Source organism: Branchiostoma belcheri, unplaced genomic scaffold, assembly GCF_001625305.1.
Source record: "Branchiostoma belcheri isolate BF01 breed outbred unplaced genomic scaffold, Haploidv18h27 scaffold2, whole genome shotgun sequence".
In the NCBI taxonomy this organism is placed as follows: domain Eukaryota; kingdom Metazoa; phylum Chordata; class Leptocardii; order Amphioxiformes; family Branchiostomatidae; genus Branchiostoma; species Branchiostoma belcheri.
This window is the reverse complement of record NW_017803490.1, coordinates 4161953-4176184: the sequence shown is the minus strand read 5'-3', so window position 1 is coordinate 4176184 and position 14232 is coordinate 4161953. Positions and strand designations below refer to the sequence as shown.

Below are 14232 nucleotides of genomic sequence, written 5' to 3'. Positions count from 1 at the left end.
ACTCCTATGCCTACAACTGAAGTCACCACAGCTGTAACAACTCCTATGCCTACAAGTGAAGTCACCACGGCTGTAACAACTCCTATACCTACAACTGAAGTTACCACAGATGTAACAACTCCTATGCCTACAACTGAAGTCACCACAGATGTAACAACTCCAATGGCTACAACAGAGGTTACTACAGATGAAACAACTCCGATGCTTACCACTGAAGTCACCACAGCTGTAACAACTCCTATGCCTACAACTGAAGTCACCACAGCGGTAACAACTCCTATGCCTACAACAGAGGTCACCACGGCTGAAACAACTCCTATCCCTACAACTAAGATCACCACGGCTGTTACAACTCCTATGCCTACAACAGAGGTTACCACAGAGGAAACAACTCCTATGCCTACAACAGAAGTCACCACAGCGGTAACAACTCCCATGCCTACAACTGAGGTCACCACGGCTGAAACAACTCCCATGCCTACAACCGAAGTCACCACAGCTGTAACAACATCTATGCCTACAACTGAGGTCACCACGGCTGAAACAACTTCTATGCCTACAACCGAAGTCACCACAGCTGTAACAACCCCGATGCCTACAACCGAAGTCACCACAGCTGTAACAACTCCAAAGCCTACAACTGAAGTCACCACAGCTGTAACAACTCCTATGCCTACAACTGAAGTCACCACAGCTGAAACAACTCCCATGCCTACAACTGAAGTCACCACAGCTGAAACAACTCCTATGCCTACAACTGAAGTCACCACAGTTGAAACAACTCCAATGCCTACAACTGAAGTCACCACGGCTGAAACAACTCCAATGCCTACAACTGAGGTCACCACAGCTGTAACAACTCCTATGCCTACAACAGAAGTCACCACAGCTGTAACAACTCCTATGCCTACAACTGAAGTCACCACGGCTGTAACAACTCCTATGCCTACAACAGAAGTCACCACAGCTGTAACAACTCCCATGCCTACAACCGAAGTCACCACAGCTGTAACAACTCCTATGCCTACAACTGAAGTCACCACAGCTGTAACAACTCCGATGCCTACAACAGAGGTGAATCCTACGACAATCTCGGTCCAGTGCCCCGCACTAACTGCTCCAACGAACGGTAGCCTGAGTGCTACCGGTGAGAGTTCCTACTTAGATGTGGTGACGTTCAGCTGTGACCAGGGGTACGAGTTGGACGGCAGTACCAGTGCTACCTGCCAGGGGGACGGGTCCTGGAATGCCAGTGTTCCAGACTGTAACGGTGAGAAGAATATGTTTGTAGAGTAAGTTTATAATTCAGACGTCATAGCTTGTAAAAAGGTGTATTTTAAATGTTTGTTCTTTTGTATGTCTTCAACTTTTACGAACCTACACTATAGTAACTTGGTGATGGCATGAAAACGGAGACCCCTTAAAATATTGACAATTAATAAGCAGACAAACGGTCGTTCTTCTATATTGCCTATATATTCTTTCTACAGTTCCTATATGGTCTGCTGTGAAGGCATCGATAATGAAATATCAATTCCTTTTGATGTACATATCCTATGATGATCCTGCTGTGAAAAGGCGTAAATGATATATTATTCAATTTAATCTTATATACAAGTTTGACTATTTTCACTGTCGATTCCAGCGGTCCAATGCCCGGTTTTGTCGGCCCCTGCTAACGGGACAGTGAGTCCAACCGGAGCGGTCTCCTACCCAAACGGGGTCACCTTCACCTGTAACTCGGGATACGTACTGAACGGCACCGCTGATACAACGTGCCAAGCTAACGGAACGTGGAGTCATCCTGTTCCAACATGCACACGTAAGATGAGTTTTATATTATTATTATTAAAGACACAGGTAATTTCTAGCAATTGCAGAATGTGGGTTTCTGTAACGAAATATCAACCCCATGTCATGATGCACAGCCTATTCTGCAACGGCATCCACAGGAAAATGTTATTCTGTAGCCAGATTTGACAGGTGGCGATTCTCTTACTTTCGATTCCAGCGGTCCAATGTCCGGCTCGGGCGGCCCCAGCTAACGGAGCGGTGAGTGCTACCGGAGCGGTCTCCTACCCGAACTCGGTCACCTTCACCTGTAACTCGGGATACATACTGAACGGCGCTCCTAGGCCGACATGCCAAGCTAACGGAACATGGAGTCATCCTGTTCCAACATGCACACGTAAGAGTTTTATATTATTATTATAGACACAGGTAATTTCTAGCAATTGCAGAATGTGGGTTTTTGTTACGAAATATAAATTCCATGCCATGATGCACAGCCTATTCTGCAACGGCATACACAGGAAAATGTTATACCCAGCTTTGACAGGAGGCGTTTTTTTTTACTTTCGATTCCAGCGGTCCAATGTCCGGCTCGGGCGGCTCCAGCTAACGGAGCGGTGAGTCCTACCGGAGCGGTCGCCTACCCGAACGGGGTCACCTTCACCTGTAACTCGGGATACGTACTGCACGGCGCTGTTACTCCGACGTGCCAAGCTGACGGGAGGTGGAGTCACCCTGTTCCAACATGCACAAGTAAGACCATCCGCAAGTTGAATCATATGCTAGCAATGCGTTATATTTTAATGTCGTCTTGTTGTTGTGGCTGTCAATGAAATATTGACAGTTCTTTTCCTTACTTGCCCCGGATTGTTAATATTTACAAATAATTATGTATGATATCTAGATCTTTCCATAACTTCCACACAGTAACATGTCAAAATCTTTGCCTTACTTGCGTTAGATTGTTAATATTTTTCAAATACTCGCCTGTAATATCTAGCTATTTCCATTATTACCACTTAGTAACAAGTACCCTCCAATGTCGTCCATGGCTCATCGCGTTCCAGGACAAGTGCAAAGGTGCTGTGCAGCTTCAATATTGCTGTAACGATTTTATTTACCTCTTTCTCATACGAAAACATGTAGATTGCAAATATGTATGCATTGGTTATAAATTCATTGACAACATATACATACTATTTACTTGCAATGGTTTCCACAAACTTGCTTTTTCTTGGTAGACGCTGAGCTATAAAATGCGTCTACAACATAAAGTATTGTAATGCAGTGTACTATTGAAATACTATAGTCTTGGGCTTAATTCTTGATCTTGCACATCATCACAGCTTTGCAAAGATTCTACGTCCGCCTCGTATACAATGCGAGTTACGACTATGAACCGGATAAGCATGCACCCAGTGGAGTACAGTACGAACAGAGCAGGAGAGAACACTTGCGTCACGTAAGTAAAATGTCTGTATGCTGTCCTGTACAGCTCTGTTTGTAAGAATCAACTTTAAGCTAGTTTTCATTACACCTCACAAAGACAGTGATAACCGGAAAGGCCGACATTTGTTCGGGAGGAAATACAGCATATTTCAATCCATTTAGTCCCCATTCCAAAATGGACTGTTCCATATCAATCTTTTCCATCCAGTCGGGGGTATTTGGCTACTCTAACTTCATTCCAAATTTCATTTCATTTGACAAAAAAATGAAGAATCTGAATCCATGTAATGAAATTGCAGGAGAAGAAGAAACACGAGGGAAAACATTATATTTCAGCCGTATGACTGAAATATAAAATATGTTCTTCTTACGTTATGTGGCAGGATGTTAGGTTGTGTGCCGCGGATATACACATTGTATATTGAAGATTTATTCCAGCACAATTATAAAATAGGTTTCTGGTCTTTTTACCCTACAGTTGAACTACATGGTTGATTCCATAACGGAAATTACACGATTTGGGACTCCAGGGTTCAGAAGGTTTGAGAGAGGCAGCTTGGTTAGCTTTCAGTCCCTCACACTTGTGGAGGGAGACACGCCCTTGTCACCTGTGATGCTGGAAAACCACTTGCAGACTTACATCAACGACAGTCAGCAGAACACATCATTTCCTTTTGTGGGGGCAACGGTTACAGTCACAGGTATTGACCAATATCACTCTAACTGTACCAACACTTGTACCTATATCATGTTAATCATTTGTAGTGCAACTTTTGTTCAGATTTCATTCTGATTAATGTTGGCTTTATTCTTATACTATTATGTATTCTATGTACTTTTAATTTAGTCATTGTGTCTGTTTTTCTGTTGTATTGCCATGGTACATTGGGGGCAAAAAGCAAACAAAAAAGTTTGTACTTATACCAATAAATAACATTATATGCCTCTTCTGATGGTAGTAAGACCATATGCGATTAATATCTAAAATTGGCATAGAATTGAATTTTGTATTCTGTATGTGAAATTATTATTTCTGTCAGTAGCAACAACATTTGGTCTGTAAATTGTAATGTTATAGCTAGGTATCAATATCAAATACGTGGCATAACAATTACCTATTACGCAACTGATTCCCATCTTTGAATGTTCCGTTTGCATCGTCAGATCTTGATGAGTGTCTGGAGGACATACATAAGTGTCCCCGCGGTTCTACCTGTGTGAACACACCTGGTGGATACGGATGTACCTACTGCTCACCTGAGGTGGCCATCACAGGCGGAGGGATGTCCATTCCTCGCAGCAGAGCATTCAGACTCAACGGTCGAGTTTCCGTTGGTGCAAACTGCACCGAACAGTTTGACACAACGTACAGATGGGAGGCATCGCCGCCCACAGGAAGACATATTGTCAACACGAAGGCGGATCTTCTCGTCCCTTCCAGAACACTGAAGTATGGCACGTACTTGTTCAGACTCACAGTGACGGTGAATGAGACCAACACAGGCGTTGTAGTATCACGTACAAGTAACAGCGCATTTGTGAGCATCACAGCCTCCTCCCTCGTTGCTGGTATTCTAGGTGGATTCCGTAGGCAGGTCGGCACGGGAAGAGTGACGTTAGATGCGGCCACGCTGTCATTGGACCCTGATGGCGTCCACGATCTGAACTTTCGCTGGTCTTGTAACTCAACAACTGGTGAGTAAACGTACAGGAAATTACGTCTATGATGAAAGAAAGCTAAGACATTCAGGTAGAATATTATGTAATACAAAATAAATTAACTTGATAAATTATCTAAAGAACTAGACGTTTCAGAATTCTATCTTTCATAAGCGAGAATGACTCTTAAACAAGTGCAACGTAAACTTATCTTAACCATAGTTAGCTATGGATGTCGTGTTTCCTTAGAGATAACGATGTTAGATGTACCCTACTGTCAACTTTTAAGCCTCGTTGTATATTGTGAAAATTTTACATGCCAGTTAAAATACAATACCGTTGTAACGTTAACTTGGCTCTTTTTAAATTGGCATGAGGTTTGGTATGGATTCTTCTTTCTTTCCAAAATTTGTGCGACTAATTCAACTTAACTTCTCCGCAACAAGTTCCTGAACTAATTTCCTTTCTAACTATTGTGTCTGGGGCAAATCTACGTTCTTGGATATGTAGGGACTATATCCAGAACCGTGCCTGTTCCTAACTCTAACCCATTCAGGCTTAGAACTAGATAGACACGGTTCTGGATACGATACTAACTCACGTGTGTTTACAGATGGGGTCTGTCCTGTACTAAATGTGCCGAGCGGAGGGGATAAAGGTGAACTTACTGTAAACCTCGGTCTTGAAACACTTCACAAGGAGCTTACCTTCACCGTGGAGGTGTCTGCACCAGGAAGGGACGCTGTCTCTGCGAGTCAAATCGTGGAGGTGGTTCGTTCAACCATCCCACTAACATCAATCATGTGAGTCTGCAATTCATCGAATGTGTTAATCATGTTCTGATTAAAAGTACATGGTCCATTTGATCAACAAATGTTTTAACCCAAAGTATAAGTATGGTTTTAAGGTTTCCTTTTCTAAAATTTAGTGCCCATTGGTGGCTTTGTAATGTGTTTGTGTGTGTGTCGGTATACATATTGTAATGTTAATTTGTATTTGTACTTACTACACAATTGTAAAAAATCAGTGTTATTCAGCTTGTTTGTGCATTGGCTGCAAGCCTGATTTTTATGAATAAAAAAAACTTGAAACTAAAAATTTCTCTTGTCTAAGTGTCAATCTATTATACGCTATTTTCGTCGTCCTTTGTAATGTTATAATACCAATTCAGTCCTATGGTGATATACCGAACTTTTTACAGTTGTGACACGATCTACGGAACGTGCGGTCCCAAAATCAACTCTGGAGAGAAGATGCGACTGTTCCTGGAATGCAGCAACTGTCTAGCAGGTCCCAACGCGTACACGTACCACTGGACACTTGTGCAGCGGGTACAAGGCTCGGTCACCACTTGGACGGACCAAGACTGGGACAGGAACATTCTCAACGACAGAAATCAAGACTATATTTCATTCAGGGCCGGCGTCTTCAATAGGGTACGCACAGAATCATTTTCATCAATTAACCTGCCAATGTAGACGCTGCCTTTTCCTAGTACTTGCTTTCTTTGATGTTCTTACTTTTTTTCATGTTATTACATTGTACTTTCTCTCTTTTGTTTTACAAATTATATCCAGGTCTTTGCTAGATGTAGACATAGATGTATCGATGGATAAATGAAATATATTCCTGTAAACACAAGTTACATTGTCCCTGTACTGCTTTGTTATTTAAAAAAGTACCGAAACCCATGATTAGTTCTACTCGATTGTAACACCATATAAAATGCTTTTGCTAGCCCTTGTTGCTTTAGTAATTAGGATTTTAAGTTTTACTCTAGTCTTTTTTTGTGTGTGCTATTTTTAGTAGGATCTTAAGTTTTATTCTAGCATTTTTGTGTGTGCTATGTTCAATAATCGTTGCCATACGTTGTACGATGTACAACTGTCGTGCAATAAAAATTAAAGCCTTCTATTATCGTCTTTTTTAAGCAGCAGGGGAGCTACACTGTAACCGCTAAAGTGACAGACCGTAACTCATCAGAGTCTGGCTCTTCTGACTACTCCTTCACGCTGAACGAACCGCCGACTGTCGGAAACTGCACTGTCCACGCTTCAAATACTTCCCAAGGGTTCTTTGAGATACAGTGTCGAGGTAAGGCCACACTGATTTAATTTTATGGATGACATCCTCTGAAGACCCCCAAATTAGTGCGCGCGGGCGAATAAAAAAATCCGGTCAAAATTAAAAATGCTACTAAACCGCTGGCATTGTGAATTAGCGGTAGTACTTATACGTATACGACAACCCGGCACATGCTGGCTTTTTATATAATATATGTATATATTCTGTACCTGACCCCTATGCTGTGAAAAAATCCTGGTGAGAACACTGGATATAGATATGTTAGGTTTTATTCGACATTAGGTCGTATGCAACACACTTATTTTATTGTTGTTATTCTCTCTTTATGTAGTTTGCCATACATTGTACCATGTGCAATTGTCGTGCAATAAAGTTTTTCTTATGTCTTCCAGACTTCAATGATAATGATCTACCCCTGCGCTATGACTTTGAGTACACGGCAGCCGACGTCACAGTTGCCTCCGTCAATTCCACCGTCGGTTCCACCTACCAACATCTGCTGTACAGCGGACCGGTCAGTGTTTTATATCCAGAACCGTGCTTCATCCAGAACCATGGCCAGACACGGTTCTGGATTACCCACACGTATCTGTATCTGTATTAGTATAGCCGGTATAACCGCCCTTCGGCGTAACACACTAGCGTATCGAGAGACGTATGATACTTTGTCCCTATATACAAAAATATAAATAAGATTTTACAATACACCTGTAGATCTAGAAAAATCCTAGGGATTGTTTTTCGTACAGTTCATTACGTTTCACTGGTAAATGACAATGTGTGTGTGCATGTTGTCTGTGTGTGTGTGTGACTGTGTGTGCATGCGTGCGCGTGTGTATGTGTGTTTGTGTGGTGTGTGTGTGCTCGCGCGCGTGCGTATGTGTGTGTGTGTGTGTGCATGTGTTTGTGTCTGTCTGTGTGTGTGTGTGTGTGTGTGTGTGTGTGTGTGTGTGTGAGCGCGCGCGTGTTCATGTGTGAGTCCACTGATAAACTGTGTCTTTACGTTTGCTCATAAACCAGGCCTCCAGCACCCCTCCCATCAGACTGCCTACAGGGAACCCAGACAGGAACTTCGAGCTGGAAATCTTCATTCGTGTGACCGATGTCTTCGGTGCCTTTTCCAACACAAGTGTCACAGCACAAGTGTGTATCTAACTCAGCTATCATATATGATATATACACACTGTCATGACACGATAGCTAGAATACATTAGGTACATTTGTTGTGCTGGCGATATACTTTTTATACAGGTTCATGTATTTTTTTAAAGTGATGACTTTTGGAGGCCTTTTTGATTCCTTTTTCTTTGCACATAAAACGCCACATTGCGCACATTTTCATGATTTCCAGGTGAGGCAACCAGAAGAAGTCGAGGAGTTTGTGGAGACGGTTTTAGACAAGTTGGACGTCGATGACCTACAGCAGACCACGTCATCCATCGCCAGCGCGGCGTCTGTGCTGAACATCGCCAACGGAACGGACGTGAAGAATACAACAAGGATCGAGGTTCGCTGAACATTGGAACATTTTACATTGGGAATACTTCTTACATGGCGTCCACAAATAATGTACGAACAGCAGATCCGTTCATGATGCAAAGAGAGCTTTTTTTTCAAGGGGGTATTGGCATGTGACTTCTAGACATTTGTACACACAAAACAATCGGTTGGGTCATCTTGCCGCCATCTTGTAAATCCAAGATGGCGGCAATGACTGTGACCAGTTACAAATTAAGAAGCTATAAAAGAATTGTACTAATTCCCTGTATGTGTCTGGGGATAGATCTGCCAATTTTAAGGCCCTCTAGTAGCTTTCCCTTACACTGCAGCTGTACTTTCTTTTGTATCCGTTATATCTGTTCTTGACATATTTTGGTATTGTTGTGTAATGTTGTGTAATGTTGTCCACACACGTACAGGCCCGTGAGCGGATGATGGATATCCTGGGGCGGGTGGAGGTACAGGATCTGCAGGACGTGAAACAGGTGACCGGCACCCTGGAACACGTCATCAACAAGCCTGAAGAACTGTCAGATGAGTCTCAGGTAAGAATTATTTTTTCACATATCGCTCAAGGCAGCACTCTTTTTGATGTTGTGTTTTCATCGGAGTTTCCCTCTTTAAAAGAGCATATTTTGCTCAAAAAGAGCATGTATCTTCAACGTGCAATTATTACCAAAAGTGATTTCAAACTGTAGTTTTTTTTTCAATTTGTAGGTAAAGGCGGCGGATACATTGATAAAATTAGAAAAGGTGTTGACAAATCAGTCATCTGAAGTGGGAACGGAGGAGCTGGAAATATTAGCGGCGCATCTTGTCACAGGTAAGGAACACTGACAACAAACTGTGGGGTCGTGTGGCGTAGCGGTAGCGTGTTCGGCCCAGGCCTAAGAGGTCCCGGGTTCGAATCCGTGTCACCGATCTTGTGCCATTGGGAAAGGCACTTTATACGACTTTCCTCACTTCCCTCAGCTTCGGCTAGGGACGTCCCTCGGATAGGACGTTAAATGGAGGTCCCGTGTTTGGGAGAGCACGTTAAAGAACCCACCACACTTAGGGGACCTTTCCGGTGTGCATGTGAGTGGTTAAAACCTCACAGTCTGGTCTCAGGTTTGACATCTTGAAGAGGTGATAGTCACCTGTTATGTCAATCCTTCTATATATGTGGTAAATCTTCATAGAATAAAATAAAGATAAAAAGAAAGAAGTTAGATGGAAGATGTTTATAAAGTGAATTCTTATAGCAATGGTACAACTCTGACACAAGCATGTCTGTTTGAGGTGCTGTTAACGTTTTGGAGGCCTCTAGTGAAAGTGCAGGTAGGAAGAGGGAGGAAACCAGAACTCCGAACTTTAAGAAGGTAAGAGGGGTAGATCAAGATACATAGACCCCCTTTCATGTGTCTTGTAAACGTCTTTATAATATTCCTTGTATCTTAGCTTGTATACAGTGTGTTCTTCAGTAACCAGGGACATAGCCTTCTGTAATAGCATTTGGCTAGTACGTGGTTCTATGTTTTGATACATTTGAATAAATCAGACCAAAGTATGATGTGCTTTCAAACATGTTATTTTTTGCATGTCCAGAACGAACAGGCGACAACTACTGCTTTCGAAGCTATTGACAACCTAGCCTCGACGGTGATAGGGAGGAAGTTCCGGGACGAAAAACCAACGTTGGTCCAGGCTAAACAGTTCCTGATGTCCCTTGCGAATTCGAGCTGTGAGGGACTAGGGTTAATACAGACATCCGAGGAGACAAAGGCGTTTTTCCAGATACCTGAAAATACCCCGACAAAGCTTTGTGTCAACGGCACTGTTGGATCTCAGGTAAAACGGAAAACAGCATACTTTCTAGAAAAAAGAATCTGGATATAATTCCATGACAAATTTTACTCTCCTTAACATAGTTAATTTCAACTTGACAATATGGCGGATAAAATGTCGTGACATCTCACCGAGTCACGCGAGAGTTGCAACTTCGGTTTTAGAGGCAAATGGAAAATATTTTGCAAAATCAGAGTCAGGTTCCTAGGCCCATATTCATACATTTCAGGTCCAATAAACCTCAGCCTACTCTAAATATACATGAATTGTGTAAATTGTTTACTATACATGCATTTCTGATGTCAATACTATGTTTTGTATGTTACAGACTTACTTCACTCCACTTAACCCCTTCGAATACGCGAACAACTCCAGAGACGTCAGCACGGCGGTTCTGGGACTTTCAGTTCTCTCTGATGAAAGACGGAAAGTTCTGGTCAGAAACCTTGAGGAAGACGAACGTATCGAATCAATAAATCCAGTACAAAACACTGCACCACCGGTGAATGGTACAGCCATGTCATCTAACAGTGGACAATTAACGGTTAGTTCATGTCACCACTGAACACGTATTCTGATCTTGAGTAATAAATTATGTACATTGACTTAAAATGAACTAATGAATCTATTGACGGAATATATATGTATATATGTATAATGTATATATTTCCTTTTGGAAATCCCACACCCCTATTTTGGACACATGACCTTTTAGATGTACGCTGGCCAAATGTGCATGGAAGTCTATCACGCCCCCCGTCCTACTTGATTGATTTTTACTTTGTGGAAAGGGCAAAGATTGGGAGGTGAGTTCCCTCAAAATTTGAGATGAAATGTTTGGTCAATTGAAGCCCTTAATGTCGAATCCTTTTTATTTTTTGATACATTAGGGTTTCAGATTCAACATCTCAGAACCAGGCGTGGCCTTCTACGTCCGCGTCACCCCTGACGTCACCGGCTATGACGTCAACGTCACGTTGAGGGCTTACCTGAAGCGTGGCGACGTTGTCTCGCCTGGTGATTACAGTCACAACGCCACTCTAACCCGGACTGGGTACACTGCAGACGGACGTACCGTGGCAGGGATGCAGCCGTTTGCGTGGTTCTTAAACCAGTCAACCCTGAACATCAGCGACCAACAGGAAACGTGGACAATAGGTGAGTAATTGTAATTTGTATCCTGCTATTCTGGCCTTAAAGCATTATCTGTTTTCCTACAATTCTGCAATGTAAGACGTTACATCAGGCACTGATTGGCCACTGATCCAACCAGTGGATTTCTGATGAAGGAAAACATTATTGTTTTTGCTACGTTTCCTTTTCCTCTTCCTCTTCTACAAACACTAACCTCTGACCTGGCCAATGACTTGATTTGTTGACGTCTGTCACCATGGTAACGGTGTCGGGTTACATAATGATGCAATTTTATAGTTGGACCATATACATGAATGGAAATGAGTAAGAATTAACAGAGCAGACAATATGCGAAGGTAAACATTATGCATTTGCCTTGCAAATGTTACATTTCTGTTAGTGTAGTTCATTTTGCATTCTTCATGCTTAAACATAGGAATCCAAAGAGTTCCAACTGTTGACGAGAATGGGCGACTATCAGACTCCACTATTCGCTACAACGCCAGCATTACTCCCTACAAATGCCTCTTCTTCAACGAGACGACGGCAATGTGGACTGACAATGGGTGTGAGGTAGGAAGTGTTAAACCGTATGATGTTTGATGTCCAATTATCTTTAAAATAATATGTCGAAATATACGTGCTGTTCTTTGTCACGTATCATGGCATCTTTACATATGGCCATAATACATATTATAAGACAGATGGTTAGTTTACATAACGTTTTATAGTCAGTGGTTTCAGAAGGTTTATTGCTCCGTGAAGGAGGTATCCCTCCTGCAGGAGTATTGTGGTCAGTCGGTTATTTTGCGTTCGCAGCTAAAACACAGGGTTCCCTTTCGCATATAATTTTATACGTCGTCTCCAAACTGTTTACGTTATGTTTTATAGATGTTGTCGTTTTTTAATGCTTTTTATCATTAACCAAATGCCAAATGTATGCCTATCCTATGTGAATTTGTCTTCGTTTTTATAAATCTCTAAAGGTTGGGCCTAAGACGACGGACGAGCAGCTACACTGTATCTGTGACCACCTGACGGCCTTTGCTGGTTTTGTTGCGCCCAACCCGCTGGACTTAGGGAGTGCCTTTACCTTTGACCTGGACAGAAGTGTGATCGCCCTGGTGACTGTGTGTGTCGTCATGGCGCTGTACATAGTGGCAGTCTTAATCGGGAGAAACGCGGATCTGGCCGACGAACGAAAGGTTTGTTTGTTTGTTTGTTTGTTAAGAATAAACCGGTAAACCACCTTTAGACGTAACACGCCAGGTTTGGACATGTACGTACAAGCTGCGTAAGACCGGACTGTAAGGTTTGAACCACTCACACCCGGCCGGGATGGAAACTTTATTTAATACTCTCTGCGATAAGTATGGTGGGTGGGGTGTGGCTGTCACCAAACACAGGACCTCCATTTTAACACCCTATTCGAGCGACATCCCTAAAGGAACCTAGGTACTCATTTTCACTTTGGGGAATTGAGGAAATTTGTGGTGTAAAGGGCCTTTGAAAAGGGCACATGATCGGTGACATCTGTATCTGTATAGCCGGTATAACCGCCCTTCGGCGTAACACACCAGCTTCGCAGGCACGCGGCGCGGCGGCAGCTGCCTACATTACACCGATCGACTTGATGTTCAAGTCCAAATCAAAGGTCAAACTAGCGAAATCAGATAAAGAACTTATTACAGCGTTGTAATCGGTACATAAAAGTCAAAAGTACATAAAGTCAATATGCCAAGTCAATATGCCATTTTCTCCTTACATCTGACAGAGACAGAGGAAAGCACGTAAGGAGCTCTCAAAGACGACAAAGGGAAAGGGTTACCTGTCTCATCACCTGTGGTTGTCTGTAGTGAAGTTTCCTTCAGGCCACTTCACCCGGGTACAGAGGATCTCGTGTTGTCTGTCTCTCCTCATGTCCTTCATGTTAGTCAACATCATGTTCTACCGCGGCGACCGGGACCTCCTGTCAAAGATCACGATAGGAGACGTCAATTTGACACTGCCCTTCAGCTTGACCTCCGTGAGTATATCACTAGAGATAGTGCTGTGTACCTAAAGTGACCTAAAGCCACGTTCAGGTCCGGGTCCGGATTTAAGTCCAGAGGTTTAGGTTCAGGTCCGGACTTGTAAGTCAAGCATGTAAGGACTCGAACCCGGGACCTCTTGATTCCAAGTCGAGCACTCTGTCATTACGCTACATGAAATTTCATTAGCCTTCAGTTTCTGAAGGTTGTAGTGCTTATTTTGACAGTTTCATAAACGCCGCGACTTTTACGAAAACCATTCCAAGTGGACACGTTTTACACTTATTCCGTCTAAAGTGAATGCTACTATTTCCTGTTTGTATATTGTCATCATTGTCAATGATTGTCATCAATTGTCCAGCTAACTTTCGGCCCATACCTTTCAGTTCATCATCGGTCTAGAAAGTTCACTCATCGCTCTACCAATCAACCTGTTCATCGTGGTGCTTTTTCGGTACTCCGGAACAAGGAAGAAAACACCGACGCCGGTAGATGCGTCCAAACTGAAGAACAAGCAAAGTTACGGCGTCCCCCATAAGGGACCGTACGGCGCTGAGCTCGTTCTCCCCCGCTACCTACCGAAGGTTCAGGACGTTGAGTCGGAGTTTGACGCCGAGTACACCGCCGACCCGACCGCCTATATTGAGAAGTTAAAGAAAGACGGAGGTGAGGGATGTAAAATTTGAACCTGTTACACTGCATGAAAAGAGGGATTTACCAATGCTGGTAAATACCAGGTAAGTCTGGTAATGGTTGC

The 14232-nt window shown here is 42.9% G+C and overlaps 3 protein-coding genes across 3 annotated transcripts in view; all 3 read left to right on the top strand.

The window, feature by feature from the left end:
• Positions 1–15: 15 nt before the first annotated feature.
• On the top strand, positions 16–579 carry LOC109468400 (platelet glycoprotein Ib alpha chain-like; the record flags this gene model as incomplete). The annotated part of the gene is made up of 1 exon (XM_019766650.1): positions 16–579. A coding segment is annotated over exon 1 (534 nt), but the record flags the coding sequence as incomplete, so codon positions are not given.
• A 3-nt stretch (positions 580–582) lies between these two features.
• On the top strand, positions 583–2384 carry LOC109468601 (E-selectin-like; the record flags this gene model as incomplete). Its single annotated transcript, XM_019766912.1, has 4 exons — positions 583–1270; positions 1646–1822; positions 2012–2188; positions 2368–2384. Coding segments are annotated over exons 1-4 (1050 nt in total), but the record flags the coding sequence as incomplete, so codon positions are not given.
• A 1469-nt stretch (positions 2385–3853) lies between these two features.
• LOC109468399 (polycystic kidney disease and receptor for egg jelly-related protein-like) overlaps positions 3854–14232 on the top strand; it is a 13265-nt gene continuing 2886 nt past the window's right edge. Inside the window, exons 1-18 of the mRNA XM_019766649.1 lie at positions 3854–3941; positions 4405–4935; positions 5513–5702; positions 6101–6335; positions 6834–6993; positions 7377–7498; positions 8005–8127; positions 8336–8491; positions 8904–9029; positions 9202–9307; positions 9766–9845; positions 10072–10314; positions 10640–10747; positions 11202–11469; positions 11882–12018; positions 12432–12650; positions 13220–13471; positions 13862–14141. Of these exons, the coding sequence (XP_019622208.1) occupies positions 3854–3941; positions 4405–4935; positions 5513–5702; positions 6101–6335; positions 6834–6993; positions 7377–7498; positions 8005–8127; positions 8336–8491; positions 8904–9029; positions 9202–9307; positions 9766–9845; positions 10072–10314; positions 10640–10747; positions 11202–11469; positions 11882–12018; positions 12432–12650; positions 13220–13471; positions 13862–14141 (3424 nt within the window). The remainder of the gene's footprint in view (positions 3942–4404; positions 4936–5512; positions 5703–6100; positions 6336–6833; positions 6994–7376; positions 7499–8004; positions 8128–8335; positions 8492–8903; positions 9030–9201; positions 9308–9765; positions 9846–10071; positions 10315–10639; positions 10748–11201; positions 11470–11881; positions 12019–12431; positions 12651–13219; positions 13472–13861; positions 14142–14232) is intronic.